Source organism: Rutidosis leptorrhynchoides, chromosome 4, assembly GCF_046630445.1.
Source record: "Rutidosis leptorrhynchoides isolate AG116_Rl617_1_P2 chromosome 4, CSIRO_AGI_Rlap_v1, whole genome shotgun sequence".
In the NCBI taxonomy this organism is placed as follows: Eukaryota; Viridiplantae; Streptophyta; class Magnoliopsida; order Asterales; family Asteraceae; genus Rutidosis; species Rutidosis leptorrhynchoides.
This window is the reverse complement of record NC_092336.1, coordinates 119,741,473-119,755,493: the sequence shown is the minus strand read 5'-3', so window position 1 is coordinate 119,755,493 and position 14,021 is coordinate 119,741,473. Positions and strand designations below refer to the sequence as shown.

General features: G+C 34.3%; 2 protein-coding genes across 2 annotated transcripts; both read right to left on the bottom strand.

Annotated features, from left to right (window-relative positions):
• Positions 1 to 7,251: 7,251 nt before the first annotated feature.
• Positions 7,252 to 9,896, bottom strand: LOC139840945 (uncharacterized). The gene is made up of 5 exons (XM_071831186.1): positions 9,737 to 9,896; positions 9,480 to 9,584; positions 9,240 to 9,307; positions 8,194 to 9,153; positions 7,252 to 7,737 (listed from the first exon to the last, which is right to left on the bottom strand). Exons 1-5 carry the CDS (start codon positions 9,894 to 9,896, stop codon positions 7,252 to 7,254), a joined length of 1,779 nt encoding a protein of 592 aa, XP_071687287.1.
• A 54-nt stretch (positions 9,897 to 9,950) lies between these two features.
• Positions 9,951 to 11,520, bottom strand: LOC139840944 (uncharacterized). The gene is made up of 4 exons (XM_071831185.1): positions 11,304 to 11,520; positions 10,658 to 11,006; positions 10,352 to 10,603; positions 9,951 to 10,149 (listed from the first exon to the last, which is right to left on the bottom strand). The coding sequence occupies exons 1-4, from the start codon at positions 11,518 to 11,520 to the stop codon at positions 9,951 to 9,953; spliced, it is 1,017 nt and encodes a 338-aa protein (XP_071687286.1).
• Positions 11,521 to 14,021: the final 2,501 nt, after the last annotated feature.

Here is a 14,021-nt window from a genome sequence, read left to right as displayed (position 1 = left end):
AGAATCCTTTCCCTAATTAAGTGCGATCTCTTCCCAACTAACTTTTATTATTTAAGGAAAAGAAATCCGAATTGATTATACCGTACATTCTTCTAGAATGTACTGGATCCTTATACAAGTATACGAAATTCACATTTAATGGTATAGGTGCATAGAGTGTGAATATACCCATGCCATACGTCTTATATGACAATCAGTGTGCGGTTCGGGGTTTTGGATGCGTTATCCGCAGAGTCTTGCGGATATGCGTATAATTAAGTCCCCCAGTTCGATGTTATATACAATGAAAATTAGTGTATGACGTCGAACTAGTAAGAAAACTTGTGACAACCCGGAAATTTCCGACCAATTTCAAACTTTATCTTTATATTATTCCGACACAAAAAGCAAAGTTTGTTAAGTTGAATTTCAAAGATTTTAAAACGTGTTCATACATTCATTTAACCTCGACTAAACCCCGACGATTCATGAACCATTATATAACTAGATATGAATATATACGTATATATATATATGTATATATATTATAACTTGAAAACGTTAATAAAGCATTAGATGTATAATACTTTTCATGAACGTATTCGTTTCAATATATTCATCGGCAGAATTAAAAGATAATATCAAGTGATTGATTTATCAGATATATTAAGTTATGATTACCGGTCTCTGTTGTGAGGTCCACTGTGATTTAAGAAATCTGTCCTTCTTATCAGTATTCAGAATATTTGGTAAAGTGATTTACAAGTAAGAACAAAAGTGTCATTAACGAGTGTTAGTCAAAAGTTATTGGAGATTCCCGTTTAATTTTCAAAAGCATACTTTACAGTGACTGCCTCGTGTCCCTTGGTAATTTAAAACATTATTTGATATAATAACTTTTATTATTTAAACGAGTTAACTTATATAAAACGGACTATGAAATATAATTGGTTTTGAAAAACTAAATATTATATTGAGTAAATATTTCAATTATATATATAAATGATATTCCTAAAATAAAGATATATATATATATATATATATATATATATATATATATATATATATATATATATATTTTACAATATAATATTAATATAGTTATAAAACGTTTTGATATTTTATATATATTATTAAATAAATTTTAATAAAAGTTGATTTATAGAAGCAAATGATCAAAACACTCAAATGTATAAGTTACACTTCGTGTAATATTGTTTATCAATGATTTTAGTCTATATTTTGACAAGGGTACGAGTCGCGAAATGTAAAGTACAAGTTTTCTAAGCGTACGAAACTTCGTTTGAAAAACCGGAACCGGGACATTAGTCAAGTGACAACGTACAAGTTTTTGGAACAAAAGTTACAAGTTACCTATGCTCGTGAATATTATATAATATATATATAATTATATAGATTATTAATTATTAATTAATATATATATATATATATATATATATATATATATATATATATATATATATATATATATATATATATATATATATATATATATATTAATATAAAATTAAACCGTCGGCCGCCCATGTTTTAATTAAGTGTGAGCTGGAAAGTGGGGTGCCGCAATCGCGGCAACGGTTAGTGCACTTTCTCCACAATCGCGGAGCTGTTGGGTCCAAGTCGGGACTATAAAGCTCAAAGTTTCGGCCGAATCCATTACACCTATTTCTCTATCTCTCTCGTATCAATATATATATATATATATATATATATATATATATATATATATTATTATTATTATTATTATTAATTATATTAATATTATTAGTAGTAGTACGAGTATTATTATTATTTGTATATACATAAAATACTACGACGGAGTGTTGTTCGAGTGATCTCAAAACAAGTTTTCAAAAACGGGTTTAAGTTGTGGAGTTATAGGTTATAGCTAAGGAGGTTATGGGTATGGTTCGGGGGTATAACTCTTGAGGTCAACCTAGTGTTTATCATCTCCGTTGTGTCTACGTACTTTCCTGCAATATTGAATCTCAATATTGATACGTGAGCACTCATATCTTATCTTTTATATATTAATAGTGTATCCCTGACTAGTGCTCGAGTATATTTGAGTATGCATGCTTGTATATTTAATTTCGTCGTTAGATAGTAATTGGTGAATCATGAATTTAATAAATATATATTACTGATATAAGGTATATGATATGCATGTCGTTGAAAAGCTGTCGAAAAATTAATAACTTTTCATTTAGAAATAGTGTGGTTTCGATGAACGGATTAAAAGATATGACCAACTGAATTATTATTAATCCTAATATTATATTATTATTATTATTATTATTATTATTATTATTATTATTATTATTATTATTATTATTATTATTATTATTATTATTATTATTATTATTATTATTATTATTATTATTATTATTATTATTATTATCGTCGTTATTGTTATCGTCGTTATTATTATGATCTAATAATTATTATTATTATGCTTATCCTTATCGTTATTAATATATGTATTATTATTAAAATTTTTATTATTATTATTAATACTTTCGTTATTATCACCAAAGGTTATTATTAATATTAATTATTAACATTGATTTTATGAAATTATCGTTATTATGAAAAATTAACATTTTATAAAAACTATCATTTTATCATTATTGTTATTATTAAAAGTATCACTGATATTAAAATTAGCACTTTTATTAAAATTATCATTTCTAATAGAAATATCATTTTTACTATAAAATATTATCATTGTTATCATATTAGGATTATTATTATTAAAAATTATCATTTTGATAGAATTATTATTATTATTACTATTCTTATTATGATAATTATTATATATAGTAAATATTATTATTAAGATAACTGATATTAAAGTATCGATACTATCAATTATCATTTATCATTATTATTAAAACTATCATTCTATTAAAAATTATTATTATTAAAAATTATCGTTTTTATTAGAATATAATATCATTAAAAAGTATAGAATTTAAAACTATCGTTTTATTTCAAATTATCATTACTATCAATTTTATTTGTATTATTAATATCATCATTATTATTACCATTATTATTTATATTAAAGTACTTTTAACAACATTATCGTTATTATTATTATCATTATTATTATTACACAATAATATAACTTTTACTCATTATTATTATTATCAATATTATTTTATCAAATAAATATGTGATACAAAGATATTTTTACCACACGTAATATAATTACATTAATAATACATAACACTATATTCTTATGATTTTGAATGAACTGTATAAATTTTATTATTTGAGATATATAAAAGTATATTTTTATCATATGTAAATTTTAATATAACTTTTATTTATAAATAAATGATTTGTATTAATTAATCTAATAAAATTTGATAAATATATTTAAATATATAAAACGACTATATTTGAGTTACATTACATGTATGTATAAATTTTGAAAATCATTTTGAGACAAGTTGGACTTTTGTTAACCTTTGCATATCAGTCTCGAGCATTAGGATTGTGATACACTATGACCTGACCTAAATTGTTAGACATTTATTTGACCAATATATAAATATATATACTTAATATAGGTTCGTGAATCCGAGGCCAACCTTGCACTTGTTCAATGCCGTCGCATGCATAATTACTACAAAATACAGTATTGTGAGTTTCATTTGCTCCCTTTTTAAATGCTTTTGCAATATATAATTTTAGGACTGAGAATACATGCGCTGTTTTATAAATGTTTGACGAAATAGACACAAGTAATCGAAACTACATTATATGGATGAATGATCGAAACCGAATATCGCCCATTCAAGTCTGGTAACCTAAGAATTAGGGAAATGACCCTAATTGACGCGAATCCTAAAGATAGATCTATGGGCCTAACAAACCCAATTCTGGAAAATAGAATGCTTTAGTACTTCGATTTATTATGGTGATTGCGATTGCCGTTATATAGCATACTTGCGAGTATGCGGGGGATATTCTATATGCATCCTTGTTAGTTCGGTTACCAGGTGTTCAATCCATATGAATGATTTTTATACACTTGCGAGTGAAAGATTGTTTATGAATATGAAAATCTTGTGGTCTATTAATAATGATGGAAATGAATATTGATGATAAACTAATGAACTCACCAACTTTTTGGTTGACACTTTTAAGCATGTTTATTCTCAGGATTGAAAGAAATCTTCCGCTGTGCAATTGCTCATTTTAAAATATTACTTGGAGTCATTCATGGCATATTTCAAAAGACGTTGCATTCAATTCGTTGAGTTCAATAAAGATTATTATTAAGTAAATGACAGATTAAGTCATTTATAGTTTGGAAATTATGAAATGGTATGCATGCATGTTAACTTTTGATGTAATGAAAGTTTGTCTTTTTAAAACGAATGCAATGTTTGTAAAATGTATCATATAGAGGTCAAATACCTCGCAATGTAACCATATGTTATTGTATTCGTCCTTATGGATTAGGACGGGTCGCTTCAAAACTTACATATAACAATTCCCTTAAACCAAATTAACATGCTTAACATTTTTGCTAAAATGCCTGGTTGGATTTCAAGTGTAACCGGACAATGCATAAGATTATTTAAATATATATGCGTAACCGGATATTGTATTAGCATTAAATGCAATGTATGCGTACAGTCACTAAACTGTCTTTTCGGCTGCGTTTCCTGCACCCGAGGTGACAACTGTCACTGTTTACCGAAAAGGTAATCATTGTAATTATGCAACCGCCTGTTGATGCTAACGTGCACCGTACATCTTAACAAAGTGTTTAGCCCAAGATTGACACAAGCGTACGGTTGTGATTACACCCTTGTTACTTTTTTGACTCCCGTATTTTCTCTATAAATAGGATTTTGGCATTTTTTTATCTCACAATCTTTTCCATTTAAAGGCATTCAACCCTTTTCATCTTCTCTGCCAAATCCTTTTCTCCGATCGTAAAAAAGGTGAGTTTCATACTCTTATACTTTATATAATGTAATCTCAGTTACATATTTTTCGTCTTACTTACATTTTGTTCTGATGTATTTTACCTTGTAGATGAAGATGGAATCATACGCGCCCATTCCTGCCACCGACTCAGGTAATTTTACCAGTTCTCCGGCTAGTCGTTCCAACACGATACCTTCACTTTATCAAACCCCTGATGCCCGAAGCTTGGGTAACCACAAGAGGCTACTTGATGAAGGTATTAATTTTGACCGTCTGACCTGCTATTTAAACTGTACTTATAATCTTTGTTAAAACGCCGCTTTATTTTATTTGCAGGTCCAAATGGTGTATCTCATCATGCTTCATGTGCCAAGCGCGTATGCATGAATCCTGACGATTCATCTTTACTGATTCCTAACGTTAATGAGTTCACGAAAGTTCCCCTTCCGGTGTTCACAAAACAGTTTGCTTTTTTACAATCTTGTGCCCCTTATCAGCTGATTAAGAAATTCTCTTCGCTTTCTCCATCTGAAGAACTATATATTGACACACAGTCGACGCTTTTCAACTTCGCTAAAGATCTGAACCGTTTGCAACAAAAATCTGTTGCGCTTGCTCATCCACCAATACCATCAACAATAGAAATAGCTAAAATAAATTCCTTGCAAGAGGACAATGCCAAGTTGACTGCCCAACTTGTGGTAGCCGTAATCGCGAATGTGTAGGCAGAGGAACGGATAAACGTCCTGATGTTTAAAAGGCAGCAAGAAGCAAACCAGTATGTTGCTGAGAAAAGGTTTATGGAGTCTGAGATTGCATCATTGTCTGCAAAGCTGAAAGAGCCAGAGAGTTATGTGGTTTTCTTGAATGAAAGCTTTAGTGACTGGATTGCGTCCCAGGAGTCGTGGAGCGCGAAACACGATGCTATCAAGGCATAGTACGACACTCTCCGAAAGGATCTACCAATGATTGTTCAGCATGCTCTTGACTGCAAAGTGGTAGAGCAGCAATTTGGCTCAGCAATGGTAGCTGCGCGTGCTTATGAGTGCTCCTTGTTCTGGGATTTAATCTGCTAGAAGATGTATGTTCCCCCCGCGATTCCTCCGAATGTTACTGAGCTGCTCTCTCATGGAGCAAAAGAAAAATGTGAAGAAGCTTGTGCCCGACTTCAACAGATCCCGATTCCCCGTCTTCATGTTTTAATCAACGATCCCCACATCTCCGCGCAGGAGATTGTTAATGACAAGCTTGACTGAGCTTGTTAAACTACTCAAAAATGGATGCCCTTTGTCCATGTTTGGGTAGCAATTTTTCGTTAGCGAGGGATGGGCCTTGCAGCCTTGGAGGTTTCGCATCCCTATATTATATTTTTCTTTTATTTTTGTAGCAGGGTATGCGTCTGATCGCTGCGTGCGAGGATTGGCATACTCTCCTTAGTGTAGGGCAATCGTTCCAGCCAATGCCATCCCTTTTTATTATCCTTTTTTATATTAGTATATATTAGTTCATATGTTCTACAAGTCACGCTTTTTTGCTAAGTGTTTGACTTTATATATTTTTTGTCCTAACTGTAATGTGTTAGGTTCGATTTATTGTAATCGAATATCTCTTTTGGTTAAAGTGTAATTATTGTGTATTTATGAAATCACTATGGCGGATATAATGATTCATTACAATTTTTATGCATGCAATAACTCTTATTTAGAATAAATGCCATGACTTCATGACGGGAGTGACCCTCAATCGTTTCATGATCTTTTTATTCTTGTGCTAACAATCCAATTTTACACACAGCAAACCAATGCTTATAAGTTTATACTCAAGACTTTTATAAAAAATTTTATAAGTGTTTACGCATATACAATCCAATGTAATTTTATCCGTATTATAGACAAACCAATGCCTATGCTCAAGAGTCTTCCGGCCACGCTAATGTCCGAGTTATTTAAACAAGTAAACCAAACTTGTATTTTATAGTCTATACTGTGCAAGTCTCTGTCTTGCGCGGTGTACAAGCGTTTGAAACAATCCAATGTTTTACTACTGTCACCATTAAAAATAGTATTAGTAACGAAACTAAACTATGCCACTTGAGACTCGGAGGGTGTCCCTGTGCAGCTAAGGGGCATGCAATCAACAATTGTAAAAATACACAAGTTATTGGCTTAAATTACATGATTCAATTTATTTCAAACATCTTATTTGAACAACACTTAGTTGTCATGTTTACAATAGAAAATAAAAATTACATAATAGAAACTTTAAACAGTTGTTTGGGGTGATCAATCCCTATGTTGTTTTTCATATGTAGCACCGTTTAAGTGTTTGTGCATGCCAGGTGCGTTTTGTTGCTTTTCCATCTAAACTTGCTAACCGATACGCCCCTGTATCGCTTACGCCAATAACCTTATATGGTCCTTCCCATTTTGGTCCGAGTTTACTCGTATCCTCAGCCCTGCTTGCTTCATTCTTTTGCCATACCAAATTATCCAGCTGGAAAGATAATGGTTGTACGCGTTTATTATAGTAGCCTGTGATTCTTTGCTTGTTGATTGCTTCTTTTATAGCCGCCATTTCCCCGCGCTCTTCAACCAAATTTAGATTTTCACGCAGTTTTTCGCTATTGCTACTTTCATCGAAGGATAATATGTGCATCGTTGGCACATTTATTTTCGCAGGTATTACTGCCTCGGACCCGTACACCAAACTGAAAGGTGTTTCATTTGTTACGCCTTTTGGGGTTGTGCGGTGTGCCCACAACACATTTGGTAGCTCATCTATCCAACCCTTTCGACACAACCCAAGTCATGCTTTGATACCTAGCATGATATCTCTATTTGTTACTTCACATTGGCCATTTGCCTGAGGGTGCGCGACTGATGTAAATGTTTGTTTTATATTAAGTTCTTGGCACCAATCACTGAATGGGTTTCCTTCAAATTGTGTACCATTATCACTCACAATTTCATTCGGTATTCCAAATCGACAGACAATGTTTTCCCATACAAAGTTGCGAATCTGCTTGCCCGAAATTGTTTTGAGTGGTTTGGCTCTTACCCACTTTGTTAATTAATCTATAGCTACAACCAAGAATTTTACGCCTCCTGGTCCTGCAGGGAAGGATCCTACTATGTCGATTGCCCATTTATAGAATGGCCATGGAGACACGACTGGTATCATTGGATGTCGCGAAGCTTTGCTTACTAGAGCGTGCAGCTGACATGACTGACATTTGCGTATTACCTCCGCGGCATCTCTGTACATTGACGGCCAATAGTATCCGAGCCGCATTATTTTGGACGCAACTGTTTTGTGCCCTGAATGCAAAGCGCACATTCCCTCGTGCACTTCTCGTATGATTGACTCTGCTTGAGTTGGATTAAGACACCGCAAATGAGGTCCCAAAAAGGACTTCCTGTATAGAATGCCTTTGTCTAGCAAATACATTGGTGCTTTCATTTTTATCTTTCTTGCCTCTGTTGAATCTATTGGCAATGTACCAGTGTTCAAAAATTCCACTATCGGTGTTATCCAACTTGGCTCATCTTCTTCAACTGCGGCAGATACACCATCTGTATCAATGGATTTAACTTTCACTTCCTCAACCCAAATTTCTTTCTTGAAATGGCTGAATGTTAAGGCGGCCAGCTTACTCAGCGCATCCGCCTTTTTGTTCATTGTCCTTGAAACTTGTGTTATCTGAAATAAATCAAAATCTACCGCGAGTTCTTGCACAAGTTTCAGGTACTTTTGCATCGATTCATCATGTGCTTCGAATATCCCATTGAATTGATTTGCAACTAGCTGTGAATTAACATATACTGACAACTCTTTTACCTCCAAGTATTTTGCTAATCGCATTCCAGATAATAGTGCTTCATACTCAGCTTCATTATTTGTTACAGGGAAGCTAAAACGCAGCGCGAAGGTGTATTCTTCTCCTTCTGGACTTTTTAGGACTATTCCTGCCCCTGTGCCTTCTGGACTACAAGCCCCATCTGTGTGCATTTTCCACAGTTGTTCGGGTGAAGGCGGTATTTCTTTTGACTCATGCGAGATTTTAATGTCTCTGGCTGTTTCAGCCAGATAATCTGCTAGGACTTGCCCTTTTACCGCACTTCTTGGTGAGAAGCTTATCTCGTGCTCACCTAATTCAATAGCCCATTTGGCCATGCGACTAGAATTTTTTGGTTTGTATAGCACCTGCTCAACAATTATCAACGAATATAAATTTTCGAGAACTTTTCAAGCAATTTTGAGCTTTTGACAATATTTGTTTTTTGTCATACCTGCTTTATTGGTTGGTCCGTTAGGACCATTATTGGATGCGTTTGGAAATATCTCCTTAAGCGTCTAGCTGTATGCACGAGCACATAAACCAGTTTTTCGATCGCAGGGTAATTTAATTCCTTCCTGTTAAGGCTTTACTAACAAAATATACAGGCATTTATACCTGTTCCCATAGCATAATATATACGATAAATGACTATTGAATTAGAAATAACTAGGTTTTAATTGAAGGTGCGTACCTGTCCCCTGTTTGCTATCAATACTGAACTTATTGCTTCTTTTGATGCCGCTAAGTAAAGTATTAGTGTTTCCCCTGCAGTAGGCGCAGTCATCGTGGGCAACTCCTTCAACAACTTTTTCATCTCTTGAAAAGCAACTTCTGCTTCCTCTGTCCATTTCAAATCCGTTTTCTTCAAACAATTTTTTAGCGTTCCAAAAAATGGCAGTGATCGTTCTGCGAATTTTGACAAGAATCTCGTCAATGCAGCCAGCTTACCCGTCAAACTTTGCACACCCTTCTTACTTCGAGGTGACAGCATGCTTTCGATAGCTTCTATTTTCTTTGGATTTGCGCGTATTCCGCGTTCAGTAATGATATGACCGAGAAACTTCCCTTCTTCTTCTCCAAAGCTACACTTCGACGGGTTCAGCTTCATGTTTATCTTCCTTAATGACGCGAACGTTTCTAATATATCATCCAATAAACCTTACTATGTTGTGCTTTTTATAACCACGTCGTCCACGTATGCCTCTAAATTTCTACGAATTTGACTCTTAAAAGCTTCGTCTATTACGCGTTGGTATGTTGCTCTGGTGTTCTTTAAACCAAACGACATCTTTATATAACAATAGATGCCTTGGCTTGTGTGAAAGGCAGCTTTGTCCTCATCATCCGCAGACCGCAGCCATCTGTATTTGATGGTATCCTTTATACACTTCCAGAAAACATTTGTACCGGAAACCCGCTAGTGATTCGACTTTCCAATCAATTTTAGGTAAAGGATAATTATTCTTAGGACAAGCTTTATTAATGTCTGTGAAGTCAACACACATGCGGCAAGACCCATCGGGCTTTTTTACTAGTACCGGGTTGGCTACCCAAGTTTCTTACCGTACTTCTCGTAATATGTTTGCTTTGACCAATTTGTCGACTTCCGCTTTTAACCATTCACTTTTCTCTGGTGCCATACCGCGTTTCTTTTGGCGTATAGGCGTTAAACTTGGATTTACATTAAGCCTATGCTCAGCTATTTCTCTCGGTACCCTGGTCATATCCGCTTCTTTCCATGCGAAAACATCCGTATTGGAAGCTAATATGTTACGAAGCTTAAACTTTGTTTCATCAGATAATCCTCCACCGATCCTGATTTTTTGATCCGGATATCACGGATTTGCAATTATCATGCAGCTTCGTAACTGTTCTTCTTCGCTTGGCTGTTTCTCTGCATGTTCTACAGCCACTACACTTGCATCCTGCTTTTCTGACCTTATTATCTCGATCCCTAATGGAGTTGGGAATTTTATGAGACCGTGCACTGTGGAAGGGATCGCCGCCAACCGCTGTAATGTTGTGCGTCCCAAGAGTGCGTTATATTTTGAGTAAGATCGTACTACAGCAAACTCTACTGTCGTACCTCTTACTAATTCCTTATTATCATTATCTACTAACTCTAATTCTAGCTCGAAGATCCCAATCGGCCATGCGGATTCGCTAGAAAAACCTGACAATGCGGTGCTGAGAGCTATTAACTTAGCCCGAACTGTTCCTGGTACCAGAAGCAATGCTTGTACATTATATCGATGCCGCAACCAGTATTTATGTGCAATCGTTTGATCATATACCCACAGCTCTTAACATGTCCTTTAATTGTAATTGGTGCATCTAAAGGTTCCTGCGCGACTGCCGGGAACACGATAGGAGTGTTTTTCCCATTCCTCATGCAATTCTATTTTGGGACGCTGATTTGCTCTTCCGCTGATGACCATGTTGATAGTTTTGTCCGTTTCCCTTCCATCGTTCTTTTTCTACCATGGATACTCTTTTTCTCCTTTTGGCTTCTCACTTGATGCTTTTCCGCCTTTTTTCAAGTGTTGCAGTCTTCCTTTTTTAAGTTCGGCAACTACTTTTTCGATTAGATGCCGACATTCATTTGTTTCATGACCGTAGTCGTCATGAAAGTCACAAAACTTGCTTTTTTCCCTATTCCCATATTTTGACATAGGGACCGGGGGATCGAAATCTTTGCACACTGCCTCTGTAGCCAAAATTTCTTTTGGCATTTTTGTGAGATCTTTTACTAATGCAACGTTGTCGGTGTGATTATTTTTGTACCTCTGACTTCCTCCCTTTTTGTTGTTGTTAAACTTGCGGTATTTATCATTATTGTAAAACTGCCTCGGGACGGTCCATTATTACTGTATCGTTTGCCATGTTCTGACGCTCTCCCTTGCATCTGATAGTAATCGTCATCAATGTCCATGTTCGAAGAGTTGCTTCTGCGATTTTGTTTTATATCTTCTTGCACACGCATATAGTCATGCGTTTCTTTTATAGCTTCCGCGAAAGTTTCTAGTACTCTTCTGCGCAATTGTTGCCACAAAGAGAGATATCTGTTGGTGTCTATGCAATGTATAAAGCAGGACACCTTTTGACTCTCCGGGAGGTCTTGTATTTTGGCCACTTCCTTGGTGTACCTATCGATGATTTCCCCCAAACTTTCTTTTTGTTTTTGTTTAATGTCGTGACATTCAACATGTGTTCTTTTACGGGCGCGCAGGTTGTGAAAATTCAATAGGAATCTTGAGCGCAGATCCGCGAAGCCTGTAATGCTTCGCGCTGGCAAATTGTTGAACCATCCCTCGCTACCCCTTGCAGTACTATTGGTAGCATATGACATGCTACTGCATCACCCGAGCTATGTGTTCTTGCGGTTCCTTCAAATTTTTACAAAAAATCGTCTGGATCTGACAATCCATCATAACTTCCCAACGTTAAGTGTACTACATGCGCTACTATGAAGGGATGATTTGCAATATGTGGTACAAACTTTTAAGTTGTAGGATCTAGCTCGAGACTTTGCCTAGCTTTTTGTCCTTGTATTACCGCGAACCAGTTGTTCATGAATTCTTGAACTCTTGCTGGTTCATTAAAAGCTGGTGCCAAATGCGGCAGTGCAACTTGCTGCAGCTGAGATATAAAACTATTCGGTTGGGTCGAGACGTATTGCGTCCCGCTATATTGGTTGCTTGCAACATTAGGGATAGGTTGCAAAGACGCATCGTCGTTGACCCTCGTTGCAGTGTCAGCGTAATATATGAACCATATTTATTTCTCAGACCCATCTGCCTTATTCTTTCCTGAGCATTCTCGGTGGTAACCCTTTGAATGGGAGTTTCAGGTTCAACCGAAGTGATGATTGGCAATGTTCCCACATAGGTAGTTTTAACTTTGAAACCTGGTGGAATGGTTTTGCTTGGAGAACCGAAGCTCAGATTTTTTGGAGGCAGATCCTCGAATGGTTTGAAGATAGTTCCTGTTTCTAACACGCTTCCATCGGGAGAGTGCCACTAATTCTTATATGATTCTTTTAGGACCGTTTCTGATGCAACTGGTCCTGTTTTGACGTTTGATGTCGATGGAGGCTTCAATGTGCCTTTGACTTGTGCAGGTGGCGTCGATGGTGTATTCATGACAGTCGGTGTAGGTGTTTGAAACCCTGGACTTACGGGAGAATCCGATCGCCCCTAATTTTTGGCATTCTTACTTCCTCCACCCATTCTCGCTGACAATTTTGAAAACCTGAAAGTGACCGATTTGTAAAACAAAAAGGTTTTATAGAAAGAAGATATATATATATATATATATATATATATATATATATATATATATATATATATATATATATAATAAATTATACACAACATAAATTCCAAACTTATTTGTTCATATAACCGGTCCCACGGATGGCACCAAATGATCAAGCATATTTTCACGAGGTCAAGGTGAACCTATGCATGAGTGCATAATAGGGTTTAAGGACTAACAACATTCGGACCTCCGATGCTTAGTCATGGATAACCCATGTGACGACCCTGAAATTTTTGATCAAAATTAAACCTAAATCTTTATATAATTTCGACACGATAAGCAAAGTCTGTAATAGTGAGTCTCGAAAATGTTGGAACTATGTTCATATAATAAATTACCCTTGACTGTGCCCGATGATTCACGAACATTTGTTTGTAAATAAATATGTATATATATAAATATAAGTATATAAATAATTTGTAAATATAAAATATGATTTAAACATTAGAATTAAATATGTAAGATAAGATATACAATAATTAAGTGTAATTTAAAATGAATTTAAATGATTACTATAATATTGTATTATTTATAAAACGTAAATATTTAATAAGAGTTAGTATATAATATATTATAGGATTATTAAAATAAAGCTATATATAAATGTATACGGATTCTATAAATAATTATTATGATATATATATTGAATTATATATAAAAAGTATAAATATTATATGTTATTGTATATAGATATAATTATCAAATGATACATAATTAATAATAGGTAATATTCAAATATTGAATTTAATTACAAATTACAATATAGTTATCATGTTATTATTACATTCATTATTATCATTATGTATTAATATTTGTATTAATATCAGTATTATTAACAATATTGTTTTTAACATAAAATGTGATACAAATAACTTATTATATCTTTATTATCACTTGTATTATTATTAGATAT

Coding starts and splice junctions, on each gene's coding strand:
- LOC139840945 (XM_071831186.1), bottom strand. CDS start 9,896: ATGAAGCTGAACCCGTCGAAGTGTAGCTTTGGAGAAGAAGAAGGGAAG. Junction 9,308..9,479: donor TGATAGCAAACAGGGGACAG/GTACGCACCTTC, acceptor TCGTGCATACAG/CTAGACGCTTAAGGAGATAT. Junction 7,738..8,193: donor TGTACAGAGATGCCGCGGAG/GTAATACGCAAA, acceptor TTGTGTCGAAAG/GGTTGGATAGATGAGCTACC.
- LOC139840944 (XM_071831185.1), bottom strand. CDS start 11,520: ATGCCAAAAGAAATTTTGGCTACAGAGGCAGTGTGCAAAGATTTCGAT. Junction 10,604..10,657: donor CAGCCAAGCGAAGAAGAACA/GTTACGAAGCTG, acceptor TCAAAAAATCAG/GATCGGTGGAGGATTATCTG. Junction 10,150..10,351: donor AACATATTACGAGAAGTACG/GTAAGAAACTTG, acceptor CATCAAATACAG/ATGGCTGCGGTCTGCGGATG.